General features: G+C 46.6%; 1 protein-coding gene across 1 annotated transcript; it reads right to left on the reverse strand.

The window, feature by feature from the left end:
• Positions 1 to 7,048: 7,048 nt before the first annotated feature.
• Positions 7,049 to 8,068, reverse strand: T265_11462 (hypothetical protein; the record flags this gene model as incomplete). Its single annotated transcript, XM_009178120.1, has 5 exons — positions 7,049 to 7,132; positions 7,165 to 7,367; positions 7,400 to 7,802; positions 7,841 to 7,962; positions 7,990 to 8,068. 5 exons carry the CDS (start codon positions 8,066 to 8,068, stop codon positions 7,049 to 7,051), a joined length of 891 nt encoding a protein of 296 aa, XP_009176384.1.
• Positions 8,069 to 13,892: the final 5,824 nt, after the last annotated feature.

Genomic DNA, 13,892 nt, shown 5'->3' on the forward strand with positions numbered 1-13,892 from the left:
CTTGCTTCAGTGTGCGAACATTGAAGGTGGCTAAATAGACAGGCTTTCGGGGTTTGAAAACAGACTTCGAAGTGTCTAGGGTTGCAACTGCATTCGGACGTGCAGAGGCTGCAGCTGAGTGTGATGCAGGACGAGCAACACGGTCAGTCCTAGAGCTGGGACCTGCGGAGGAAATATTCGAATTTGGGTGGGGGAAGGTTGAAGAAGGAAAACAGTGTAGTGTAGGAAGGGAGGTGTCAGCAGTAGCATGTTTCTGCTTACCTGCCCTGCTGTATGCAGCAAGTAAGGCTGATGTTACCACGGCCGATGCGATGTGGCATGAGTTTATTTGTGTATGTGCAGTTTATGGTTGTACGTGGGCTGGGATACTGCCAGGGAGCCCACACCTAGACAGGAGGACGATTAGGGTCCTCAACCAAAGCCTTTGGCTCAAAAGCCTAGCCGTAAGGCAGCGGTGTTCGGCTGGAAATGCAAGTACATTACCTTTTTTTACGGAATCGCCCGCCATACATGTTCCAACTCCCAACCTGGAGGGCCAGGAGACTGTGTTCGTCAGACCTCTACCCATGGACCAACCTGGTAACACTGTGAGTACCCATGGACCAACCTGGTATGAGACACTGTGAGCATCGTACAGACACTCCCCAGTATAGCTCAATGGGTGGTGAGTGAAGAGATGAAATGACGAACGATACTTCCGGTTGCCTACGCCGAAGCAGAGGATTTGGTTGAAGTACCCCACTGAGCCTTTGATTCAAACGCCTGACGCACAAGGCAGTGGATATTGGGTTTTTTTTTCAGGGACCCTGCCTCTAGCCTCTGATTCAATAGTCCGACCCACTTGGCTGCAGGGGTACGGCATGGCCCGAGGATGCAGGAAGCAAGACATTACTGTCTCATTCATTATGTAGCTGCGCACAGCAGGTGCCTTTTGGACAGCACCGTACTCTGGTTTTAAAGTATTCCGACCGTAATAAACAATGCGCCAGCGGTCACATTCAACCTTGGGCGATCGGCTTTTGGCACCCCCCCTTTCAAACTCGCCCCTCGTCGGGGGGGGGGGGGATGCAGGATCGCTGCTTCCATAAATATGGATACGCTGGTCGGCTGGGGGAAACGCCTTGCTGCCTTAGACTTGCAACTCTACCTCCAGACCGCCTCTTATTACGATTGCTCACTGTTCTTTGTCCGACTGCTCTCCGTTGGCCTTCCTAGCATGGAACTGAGTTTGAGTCAGTAAAGCCCGCAAGATCATTGTGGTAGAAAAGCCCATCCACCACAAGGTGACAGCAATAGGTCAGCCCCTGCGGGTAACCCTGTGTCGAAGGGTATGTTGTACTTGGTTCAAACAGCTTCTTCCAGGTTGGAACCTCGGCTGCTGTTTCGGATGTGTTGCTCTTGACCTGGTGTTAGATGGAGTGAGTCGTCCATAATATTTGGTGGAGCTCAAATGATAGATAGGGTATTCAACGCATCGATCTAGGACAATTATTAAATCGGTTTTCCTATGATTTCGCTCACACTGATCTGTCTTAATCCCTATAGTTCGGTTAGCCTAGGAAAATATACTGCAACATCTCGAATATCATGCCAACTGAAACATGAGGCGCTCTGTGTGCAGCACAATCAGTTGAAGAATAGCATAAACGAGAGATTTAGTTGAGCCTCTCGTGAAAACCAAATGGATTTGCAAATGAGCGTATTTCTTTGAACATGTTATTTGGACCATGACCGTTCTCAGTAAGAACACGTAGAGGAGACTCAATAATAATAGTAACCATGAGTAAACCAGTGGCTGTGGGCATTCTAGAAATCTTGGTGCCAACTGAAAATGCATCAGGGATACAGATTTCATTACGGTTGTCTGATTTAATCCCATGTAAATAACGGAGCTTGAAGAGCTAAGTTCTAAAGTATTTCGATCTTTTCCGGCCATAGTTGCCGTTCTACTAGGTAGCCTAGATTAGATCGGACAGAAATCTGTAACTCTGTACACTGAGTAGGCTGGTTTGCAGAGAACTGTGCGTTCGTCACAGCTCTTTGAGGGTCAAACGAGAAAAAAGTCGTCCAGCTTTAGCAGCCAAGACACTGATCCTGCTAGCTTGCGCTTTCGGATAAATCGTATACGGAACGTTGGGCATGTGAAATAGCGATAAAGCGTGATGTGCGAAACCGGTATATAGTACTAACCGTTTTAAGAGGCAGTTTTTCCTGGCGAACGATACTCATAAGACTGCTGAATACTCGGCTGCCAATGACAGTTTTGCCCTTATTAGGGTTCATCAGGTAGGTGCAGTTGATGGACAGATAGTCATTCAGCCGTAACATCCTTTCGGTACCTAGCTGCATTGCCAACGGAAGGAGGCATGAGGGCTGGAATACTACCAGGTCCCCAAGTCTAGACAGGAGCAGTCAAAGTGCTAGGGTTGGTTTCTAACAGCGGACCTTCCGGCCCGTAAGCTGGTACCTTAACCACTGAACTATTTCGACGCACAAGGCGCACTGCAACTTTAGTTAGTAGGAAAACGATCTATTCGGATGTGTATGCACAACCCCATCAGCGAAACCAATGTGCAATATGGCAGATTTGTGTAGAGAGCGTTAAGTGGAAAAAAGATGGACGTTGTGTCGAAAAGTGGTAACTGAAAAGTAAAGATGACTGTCCACATTAGCCTGAAGCAACGCTCACTGACTACCAATTGAATGAAGACTCCCTAGTGTTGTTATCGTTAGAATTGAACTTCCCAGCAAAGACCCATACCAGTCGCTGCACCACAGACCTCTCCCAATAAGTTTAGTTGATGGCAATAGTCTTTGGCTATATCGAAGTCACCGGTAGCAGCGATACTCTCAATGGGTTCTAAAAAGACAGGTTTTCAGTGTAATTCAACGTAGACAGGTTCTAGTAACATGTTTGGCGTTGCCTCACTTCAACTGCGATCGCAGATGGGCCTGTAAATCCGGTCGGCAATTAAATTCGGTGAACGCAAGGTTATTGCCCAAATTCCCCACACCCATTTGCATGTTGGAATCCTTGGTTCTGAACCTTTCAAAAGTCTTTGGACATTGGGGACTCCACTAGTCTAAAATGCCTGGAAACCTTGATTCATTTTATGGATGCATTCATAGATGTTTACATCACTGACTGTCCCGATTACGAATCTGCTGTCAGTACAGTTCGTAAGTTGTATTTTGTGGAAAGAAAATAATTTGTCACGCAAAAGAGACGGCATCCAATCCGTTGATCAGTTTGTTAAATTGCTTAGGTTCATGGTCAGAAATTGTAATTTCAAAGCAGTGCCCTGCATCGACGCGATGCTCTGATCGACGAGTTTAAGTCTGCTACAATCAGAAAAAGAATTCTGGCTCACTCTGGATGAATCACGTGAATTGGCCCATAGACGAGCTGAGTCATACTCGCATAACCAACCGATATCGCTTTCTGCGACTGCAGCACCTTTACACACATACACAGTTAGCCCGTCAAACTCAATCTTCTCTGATTCCACACCTTATCTCTCGTCAATCAATTCTCAGGCATCTTATTTTTGTGGCCGTCCGAGGCATAAATGATCCAAGTGCTACGCAAAAGAAGCGGTAGCAAAACACGCCATTTTCAGCGTGTTTGTCGATTCAAATCTGTCAAACGTTACTTAACTAGTACGACGAATTCAGCCTCATATCTCTTCTCTTCCAGCGGAGGCACTCGAAGTAGTGGAGCGCTTCATGCACCTTCAAAATTGAACTAGTTCTAATTGTAGTGGGATGGACGAGGTTAATGCACGAGTCTGTCAGGTTTGGGTCGCGTTTGCTAATTTGAGACACCTAGGGCGTCAAAAAGTCGTATATCCCTGAACTTCAAGGAACGTGTACATCAAGCTACAGTGAGAGATGTTTTGTTGTATGGCAATGAGACTTGACCTGTTCGAGCAACGGAACTGAGACGTCTTCAAGTGTTCGACAATCGGTCTCAGAACTATAGCTCTTGTGGGTTGGTGTCGGCGAAAGCAATAAGGCAAGTTTTCGGTTGCGCAGCGGGAACTTCCATTAAAGAATATGTCTAGCTCCAGAAGCTGGGTTGGCTGGGATGTGTCGCGGATGCCTAACCATTGTTTTGCAAAGAGAGTGCTTTTTGCCTTGCCCAATCCAGAGTGGTGGGAGTAGAGAGGTGGAAACCCTAGACCTGGAAGAGGGGTATGAAAGAGGTCACGATACGCTGAGTGCTGTCGGTGCTACTCGCCTTTCAGGATGAGGACGGCGGGATCCCCGCAGCGCCAAGTTGGAGACGCTACAAGATATGGCTGCCAACCGAAGTCAGCGGCGTTCTTGGTGTCAGTTTCTATCCAGATTGCCTGAATGAGTATCTGGAGGTGTAGGTACCTCGGAATGATTGTAGTAAGCTGGCACTAAGTACCTTCCCCGTCCAACTTCACAATAAGGTTTTCAAATAAACCATGGTTCTACGGCAGCAGAGCACCGGTGTTGAACATTGATGTTATGCTGTCGATGATGATGTTCACCGGTGCTGAACAAGCAGTTTTGTCTGCAATCCATTTTACAGGAGCTTGTATCTACCAAGGTTGCTTACCACACCATCTATTGGTAGTTTGAAAGCAAGATTTGGCCAATTAATCCAAAGACCGGTTAGTATGACGCGCTAGTGATGAAACCTCCGTGACAGAGGGACGTGCGCGAGACTTTGTCCGCAAAAGCTACATGGCCAGGTCATTTGGTAGAATTTCGGGAGGAACCGTTAGTTCCCATGCCAGCAGTTTCCCCGAATCGACAGACACTTGAACAAATCTGTCCAACCGTAGTTCTCCTTGACGCTTTTTCGGGCGCAAATTATGCAAATTGTGCCAACGCCTTGCATCTTTGTGGCCATTTTCGTAAGTTTGCAGCATGACCAATTTCCCCACACTTGAACAAATCTGGTGCATGCTCAATTGGTCCTGAAACCAGACAGTGAACACATTATTGTCGGAATGAAAGACGGCGGCAGGTTGCCAACTAAACTGTCACCCGATATACCGAACTGTTACGCTGGAGTCCAAATTTGATCTTCAGTTACCCCCGTAAATGGTGGGGTATTGAAGTGTATTTAGTAAACAACCCTCGTACAGTCCCATCAGTGTGGATACCAAGTTTGGCAAGCAAACGAACAACCAATAAACGCAACTGGGTTACAAAGACTGCGATGTTTGTTGGGTATTTTATCCCGTTTTTTTCCAGGCAAACTACAGCACAGACAAGACTTTACCTGTCGTGCTTCAAATCACTTCATTTCGGTAGACCCAACAGGAGTAAATCGAAGCTGATTTCTATCTCGTGGGTGCATGACTACGACAAAGCCTGATAACATTATCAAAGCCCCAGCGTGTCACGTGGATCGGGCTTCAACAGCCCCGTCATACTGACCCGTCTTCTGATGCCGGTGATTCTTCGGAAGAGCATTAGGTGTAGAGGATATAGCTACTGCGCATAAGGAAGATTACCGCTGAATTGGTTTATTTAGAAGATGACGTTTTTCAGCAAGACCAGCTAGTAAAGGATGAAAGAACGTTCATTATTGTTAGCAGCATCGCGTTCAGAGGGGTTAGCAGCCTGCCTCAACATAAGGCGCTTTCACCGAGCAATGCATCAGGAAAAACTCAGGCCGTTCACAATTGCACTACTAAATGACAATAATACGCGTTCAGCTGTAACACTACTGTAGCGTCTAGCTGCTGTACTGTCCAAGAGAAGCATGGGGGCTGGGAAACCACCAGTATGGATAGAGGCAGTCGAGATACTGGAGCAAGAGTTCGAACTACGGAACTTGCGGTCAATAAGTTCTCGCCTCAACAGCAGAGCTATCTCAATTTCACTAATGCAAGGAACAACCGCCGGTTCAGGCCTGAAACGCGGTGGATTAGTCATTTCTCTACTGCTGTGCGGCAAAGCATACCGCGCAATTGTGCAGACATGTGTGAGCCCGGGTTTGTACCTGTAGCGGTGAAACTAATCAATAAACAGAGAGCATACTCCCTCCGGTAAAAACCTAAAACCTCAAACAGATGTGATGTAAAAGCAGGGAACTACAAGGATGTAGTTCTGATTATCGCTTACCCTAGATCCACCGACGTTCTATCTCACTTCGGACCCTCACATTGCCCTTTTCATTAACTGGGTAATAAAAAAATCATTCAGCTGGAGCACTCGTTTGGTGCCCAGCGGCGATGCCACCAGAGGGAAGCACGAAGGCTGGGACACTGCCAGGTTGCCCATGCCTAGACAGGGGAAGTCGATAGGCTGGTCAAGTTCGAACCACGGACATTTTGGTCAGTAAATTCGCGCTCTAACCACTTGAGCAATCTCGCCATCTCCTAAACGACCTATGTGCTTAGCTCCGGAGCTGCAACTTAGGTTTTCCGAACCACCAACCAACCCACCGAAAGTTTTTCTCTCCATCATCTAGGCACGGCTGAGAGCACCGATCAGCTGAAAGTTCGGATTCGCCTCATCCGAGCTCAGTTGTCAGTCCTCGTTTCCTTTTAACTACGGCGGGACAGTCAGTAGGGTTCTAGTGTTTTAACCATTCATTGTCCTTTTTTAGAAATAATCTAGGTATGTTCAGTCATTCAGCTGCAACATCCTTCAGAGGCCAAGTTGCCATGCTATCCGAAGGAAGCTGGGCTGAGACGCTGTCAGATTGCCCAAATCTGGACAGAATGCGGAGGCTGAGTTTGCAACACGGACAATAAGTTCGCGTCCTAACCACCGATCCATCTCCAGCTCAGCACGTTGTCATCTGATGAAGGGATCTAGTGGACATTATCGGAAAATAACTTTCACAAAGCGAGCGCACACAAACCGAAATGTATCCACCCAAAGCATGGCCCACAAGCTGCCGCAGTTTACCGACCACACAATATCTTACCTGGGTAGAGTACTCTTAGCAGTCGGGCCTCTTCCGCTAGAGTAAGTGAATAGTTCTGATGTGAAACTTGCATTTGTTCATTAAAGGCATCAAAGGCAGATACAGGGATTCCGATTTCCGTTCATTCTGCTAGGATGGAGTATCACCGTTTGCGGTAGGAAAGGGCTCACTCGCGTTATTCTTCTCTGTGGGGCACGTCTGATCAGCCGGGAGCTGCAACTAACGGAGAAACAAACCGCTCATACCTTCACGTTCTCCAAATCCGCAGCTAGGCCATTTATGATGTCACGAAAGCGGGAAAGTGCCCTGCTCGGAATTGTGATTGCGGTTCTCGAGGCAGTCCGTACTTCAGATATACGAAGGTACGTACCATAACGATTACAGGACGAGTCGAAATACAGTGTCCTGTTGTCGACACGCAAGGATTTTGACTCTGGCAAATTAAGCGCTAACAACTCGTACAACAGAAAAACAGGATACCTTTCTGCGTTTCGGACTCGGAACCATCCCACCACTTATCAAGCAAATCATTGATCGCGTTGTAAAGGTCAAGCATGCCCTGCGATGGAACAGCCAACTGAACACGATTTAGGGTGGATAGCATCGTTAGGCGAAGGAAATGTCCACGCTTATTTCGCTTTAGATCAAGGAAGTACCTGCGGTACGGATAATTCACAATGTGTGACTTAATAAGTCCATCGCCATTTGCAGCCTCGGAGAATTTGGATTCTTCTTGCGGCTTATCCTCGGACCCACCCGTGGATGGTTCTTCTTTCTTAAGCACTCCATCCAACACATCTATGAGGTCCTTCAACTTATCCTTGATTTCAAGGGCAGCGTTTAACGTCAGCAAAATCCGTGCCTTTCGGCCATCCGCACCAACCTGTCAATGAGTAAATTTTCAATCTACGAAATGGTAACCTCCGCTATTTTCATGAAGATACCCCTCCTATTCTTCTTTACATCAACGTAGAATCTTTTGCGCTGCACTTGCAAGGCAACACTGGCTAGATCCTCTTCGTCGTGTACGGTTCCTGAAGGCACTGAAATTTACAGTTAACTAAACCCACTTCGCTGATGAGGTGCCCCAGGAAGATAATGCACCACAGGAAAATGCGGATTCGTCTGTGGATATATCAGAGGATTCATGATAACAAAGCTAGACAGCAATCTAATTTGAAACCCAGTAAGATTTGGCGCTTGTATCGGATAAGCCTCTCAACGGCCGCACGTTTAAATCAACGCAAAAGTTCGTATAATCCGCGGCCCGATATACATGTGGACACGTTTAAACATTTGTAGCTAGAGTTCGATTTTGATGCGAGATTACCATATTCTGAGGATGAAGTGTACTGATTGCGTAAAAGGTTCAACAGACTTCCGTAGACCCTGAAAAGTTATATACCACGGATTTTGTTCCAGAACGACCTTGCTAATAGACGTTTTATTTGCCGGAGAAGTAGCGTCAACCAAATATCACAGGCCCCTCGAAGAACCAACTACACTCAGGCATTTTGGAGACCCAAATCTGAATTATCTGTTGTTTTATTGAGCCCATCTGTTTCAGTGATTCTGAACAGGATAGTAAGCCCGTGCCTGAGACATTTCGCAGATGGGATTTGATGAATGTTTGTGGTATCCATCGCTTTATACGCCCTATGTCTTTCTTGCGTTTCTTGTGGATCGATGGCCTTTTCTGAACGACGGCAGGGCTTCTGGTGGGTACGAGCCAAAGACGAGAATGCTCGGCTAAAAGCTTGGTCTTTGGGAGGTTGGTAGGATGATTGACACCCTTCAGACGCCGGTTTTGCTTACTGCTGTTTCTCTTCATTTTGCTGTTTTCGTTCCCGTTGGAGTATCTTAACTGACCGTATGGTGTAATGCGCGCAAGAAAAGCTGCAAATTTCTTCTAAACATAGGTATTGACAGTGCCTGGTTGAGAACGGACTTCGGGGGGAACATCTTCCAGAGAATGAATCCCGGAATTCTTACCCCCCGTTTTCTTGTCATCTGACTTTGCATAAGTGTGTTATGCTGGTAGTCTATGGAGTTTGTTTCACTCCTCTGTAGCTTCGCTGTTGCATCCTGGTTGACATCGGTTTCCAGCTTCCAAAACGAACCTATTCGTGTTGCCCCTGAAAATTCTGAAGCTGTACCTCGCGGTGTATTGAATATCTGTCTTATATTGCCAGACCAGAGGCGGACAGATTTGGCGATGAACAGACACCGTATACTACACCGGCCTCCTTTTTGAAGAACACCGTCCCCGGTGTACCATGGCCTACGTGAACCGGCCGGTGCTAGTGGTGTGGTGCGTTAAGCTAGCGAGCGTGTGCAGAGGTTGCTGTCTGGGGCTGCGTCTACCGTGTGTGAGTGAGCAACATGCTAGCTCTGAGGCCCGTATGCACATATGTAGAGCCAGGATCTTTGTGATAGGCCTAATATGTGCGTGGTAACCATCCTGGCGTGGTCGCCAATTATGTAATATGCACGCTATGGAAGCACCAGGGGACGGTGACTCTCCGAAGCCAGGTGTTCACGACAATTTCTGTGAGTGGAAAACAGAAACAAAGCTCATGAGCCAAAGCCCAGTAAGCAAGGTTGCACATAACCAATACTTACATATGAATCAGTCAAACTGACAGACACCGTATACTACAGTCTGTAGTCGGAGAAAAACGTGTTGTCCTGAGGTAAACTATGCTGGTCGGATTAATTAGTGATAGTTGTGGGTGATTTTGGGTAATCATTAACACGTGCCTGGGCTACAGATCTCCCATCCGCATTTCTATTAGTGAGGATTATGTTTCCGAGTTTGACGTGCGTCCCACTGCAGTCCTTCTCTGATGCCTCAACAGTTGGCTGTGGGTCTGTCGCTGATGTAAGCTGTTGCCAGTTCATGAGGAGTGAAATCCGTGTTTTCCAGTAAGGCCTGCTTTTATACAGCGATTGAACTTGCAAGCGACCCTGTTGTCTGCCATGTTGGTGGGCCACGTCCTAAGAAGACGCAAGTTGAAAAAATCGCACTTATTGGTGGACCAATTCCGATTGTGCTCAATCACGCCTCTACCAGAAAGTTCAAGTGCAAAACTTTCGCCACTAATAGTTTAGGTTTTATTCACAATAATTCCGAAGTATCTCAACTGGGGCATCTGGCGCCCCAAAGCGATCCAGCGAAGCACCCATCGGGAGTGCCGCTGGTAGCCGCATGGATCTCTAGACGTTTGGTTGCATGACTTAGAGCTTCTGCTAATCCCGCAGCCCGTGCGATAAAAACCGCAGTTTAAATCCTTTTTTAAATGATACACTAGGCCTCAATTTTCTGGAATCTAACTTCTTAAATGCCCTCCTGCTATTCATGCGTGCGTGCGTTCATGCAAACATAGACATTTCACAGGTATACGACTGTCGTAGTTCTTCTCGTAAGACTGATTATTGTAGGAGGGCCGCTAAACTTGGTTTTACGCAAACCGGCATGACACGTCCTAGTTGACAGCCCCTGAGGCACTGCACGATTAGACACTAAATAATCCCGGAGAATACACTGGAGGGTCGAACGGCCTGGCTGTTATAGTGATTTGAAAAAGGGAAATTTTAACATGAAGTTTTAGCATTTGCTGGTAATTATTCTGACGCCTAAAATCCTTCCATGCGGCCGTTGTTTAGAGAACTCGCAGTCCGCGGTGGGCGCGTAATTCCTATTTTATTAGATGTAGTGGCTTCGCGTATGGTTTCTACGAAGACGTTGGGAAATTTCGTGGAAAACCTGGATTCTTTGCGTGTTTTCCCACGTATTAGATTTGGAAATAATCTCGAAATTACTTAAACAATGCTTACGTCCAACACGTCCGCGCAAACTCAGATTGGAGTGCCCATTCGCGACCTGCATCTAAAAAATTCTTGCATGGTTGCGGCAAGCGTTCTGTCACAGGTAGCGGGTTTTCTATGGTGGAAGCACACGAAAAAATTCTTGCATGGTTGCGGCAAGCGTTCTGTCACAGGTAGCGGGTTTTCTATGGTGGTAAGCACACGTTATATCTGGCTTAAGGCAAGGTTTGATCTCCATCACTATACCGAGCCACCAATAGTGCCATTGAATTAAACATCGCGTTTGTGGACAGAACAATCAGCAATGAGTGCGATAAGCCTTCAGATTAGGCTATCAACCATAGATGAGGTCTTATTTTTACCGACCGGCATGGATACTGGCCTGGATTTACTATATGTAGCAAAATAAAGCGGCATGGCGTATGGTTATGGGTATGAAAGATCACCGCTAGCCATTGGATTATGTTGCTAAGGGTAGGTGAAGTCTCATAATCACCGTCACAAATTGACGCTGGCCTAGCAGTTACAATGAGCATTCGAGATGGGTTATGACGAGCGGATGTATGAGTATAAGGGGCCGTCGTTGTATATTTGATTGACCTGCCGAGCATCGGTGAGGTTCCATAGTCAGTGTCGCAAGTAGACAGGGACCCAGCAGTCACCATGAGTGGTCGATGTGAGTGACAACGGCTATCATCATCATGGGGAACGCTTTTTTGTGGTCACCACCCATAGGGCGTCATATTCATAAGACAATGATACCTGCAGGTATCTCGCGGCGCCGTATTATCTATGAGCTAGTTATGTATATCTGGGAAGGGGAACAGTCGCCAGAGATGGCTCCCGCGTCACCACTGCACAGTTCATGCTGCTGTCTAACAATGCTGCACTTAATGGAGGTTGGGATCCATGGGAAAACGTATTTTGACCAGGTTGACTGAACAAAAACATCTCATTTGTTGAATCCAAGAGGCGCAAACAAGCGAACGACAATGACCGACCTCTATGGTGAAATTTGCATTAGACATTCCTTAGATATCTTTTACTGCTGAAGAAAATCGAAGGGCGCCAATATATGCTAAGTTGCAAGTGCGTGTTCTACCTCGCGTAAACCGGTAACGAAATGTGAATCGGTGTCCCTGCCATTTCAGTCGCTTGGACAAAATATTACTAGCAACTTGTCACTGTAAGGTTCAAATAAATTATACTGACTCTCCGTTGAAGTCAAAACTTCGAAGGCCCTAAAGTTTCGGCGAGTATAATTTAAGTGTCTCTAGTCAGCGGCGCAGCCGTGTCACTTTCTAAAATCTCAAGCATTTCGCACTGAGGTGGCTCGTTTCTATCTTACAGCAGTTTCCCTAGCTGCTAAATTCTACCGCTCGCCAAAGGAAGTTTCCAGTGACCAAGCAAGTAATTTTGTCGGAGCAAAGCAAGAACTTTAAACTATTTTGAAGTTGCTAGATTGCGACCACAATAACGGGAGAATACCAGCCCAGATGACTGGGTGGCACTTTAATCCATCCAGCCGCATCCGTCGTGGTGTATGAGAGCACCAGGTCCGAGATGTACGCGAGTCCTGGGTGCGGTCGCCGGTGAGGGGGCGCCCACAGACGAAATATTGTTTACTTTATTCACCGTTTTTGGGCGTCTTTTAAATAGCCTACCGCTTATGTCTGTCTAAGAAGCTCCAGAATCTCAAGACGTGCTGACCCAAAGTCGTCTGTTGGTATCAAGGGTACCGCATGATGGGTCAGGCACTGTAGCAAATATACGCGACACGTATATCTGAAATTTGACTAGATGCATGACACATTTTACGGCAGTGACTGGGTAATTTTCGCATTCACAGTTTCGACGCAAGCGTAAGGAAAGCCGTCAGGATTTGCGAGTAGTAGTTTTCAGCAGCATAATTCAAATTACGGTCATCGGAAAAAGAGCACCATACTGGAGGCTTGACCTGAAAGTGTTGACCATATTCAATCAGGACTTGTAGGGACCTTATCCGATTGGGTCAAGTGATATACACAGCATCTACGTGTAGGAAGGAGTAGTATACAACCAGCTGCCAACCATCCCGGGAACATGCTCCTGGTTGTGAGACGTGTTTTTCCCTGGAGGAACTATACCATTCTTGTTGACCCCCTCTTGTACACGAGGTAATACATGCTAACTTGAAATACTGGTTGTCTTCGGGTTCTTGTAGTGTGCAACGAAGTTTCTCAACTTGATGTTTCTGTTTTGTATCTTTTTCGTCTTTTATTTCGATTTTAATCTAAACGGATTTTTGGCGCTTCCATCGCGTGTTTGGGTTAATTCCAATATACGGGCTTCTTCGTTCTGTGGCTATTTCGTCTTGCTTTCGTGAGAACTTTGCTTCATTGCTTCTCACATTGTACTTTGTTAGGATTCCATTTAAAATAAGCATTTCACAAATCAGTGCGCTGAAGCCAGCGTAGCTTCATTATCTTCACGGTACATCTTTTTTGCCAGACAGCAATTTGTGGTGTTTGAAGTTTTGCTTTCTCCACGCAACCCCACGTTACCTGCCTTCTACATTGCTCAACATGTACGGTGAGCGAAACTAGAAACTCAAGATCCACACCTCACCCAAACGCCCTGCGCAGCCACTATCTTTTCAGTCTCGCTGGTCCCTGGTCTACAAAATTACGGACCTCCAACTGGAGGAGGATAATCCACGACCCTGCATCGGCCTAATTCGATATGTGCCGGCCTCCCCGCCTAACCCAGATCCAACTTTTTTCACAGCCCCAAACACCTCTGAGACGAGTTCAATATAACCCGCTGAACTTTTCGTTTGGATGTGACCAACCTCATTTTATGCTGCAATTTCGGTTTGCATCTTCAAGAAGTTCATTTCCATGTACGGTGTTCGTTTGGCCCTATGCATTAGAGCTGTCTCCCCGTCGAACCAATGTCTTGCACTGACTTCTCCACAACAGTGGCGCCAGTGGGTCTAATTAGATTCAAGTCAAATTGTATTTCCGAGAGAAAGCTTTCCATTTGTTCCCACTTCGAATTATTTCATCTCCATTTTTGCTTGCTGTAACCCTCGCCATTTACTCAACCGCCCAAGGTCACTCATGACCAGCAATGATTTTCACTGTTAGTCCATGTCAGCCAAGTT

The sequence above is a fragment of the Opisthorchis viverrini genome (genome assembly GCF_000715545.1).
Source record: "Opisthorchis viverrini unplaced genomic scaffold opera_v5_499, whole genome shotgun sequence".
NCBI classification, from domain to species: domain Eukaryota; kingdom Metazoa; phylum Platyhelminthes; class Trematoda; order Opisthorchiida; family Opisthorchiidae; genus Opisthorchis; species Opisthorchis viverrini.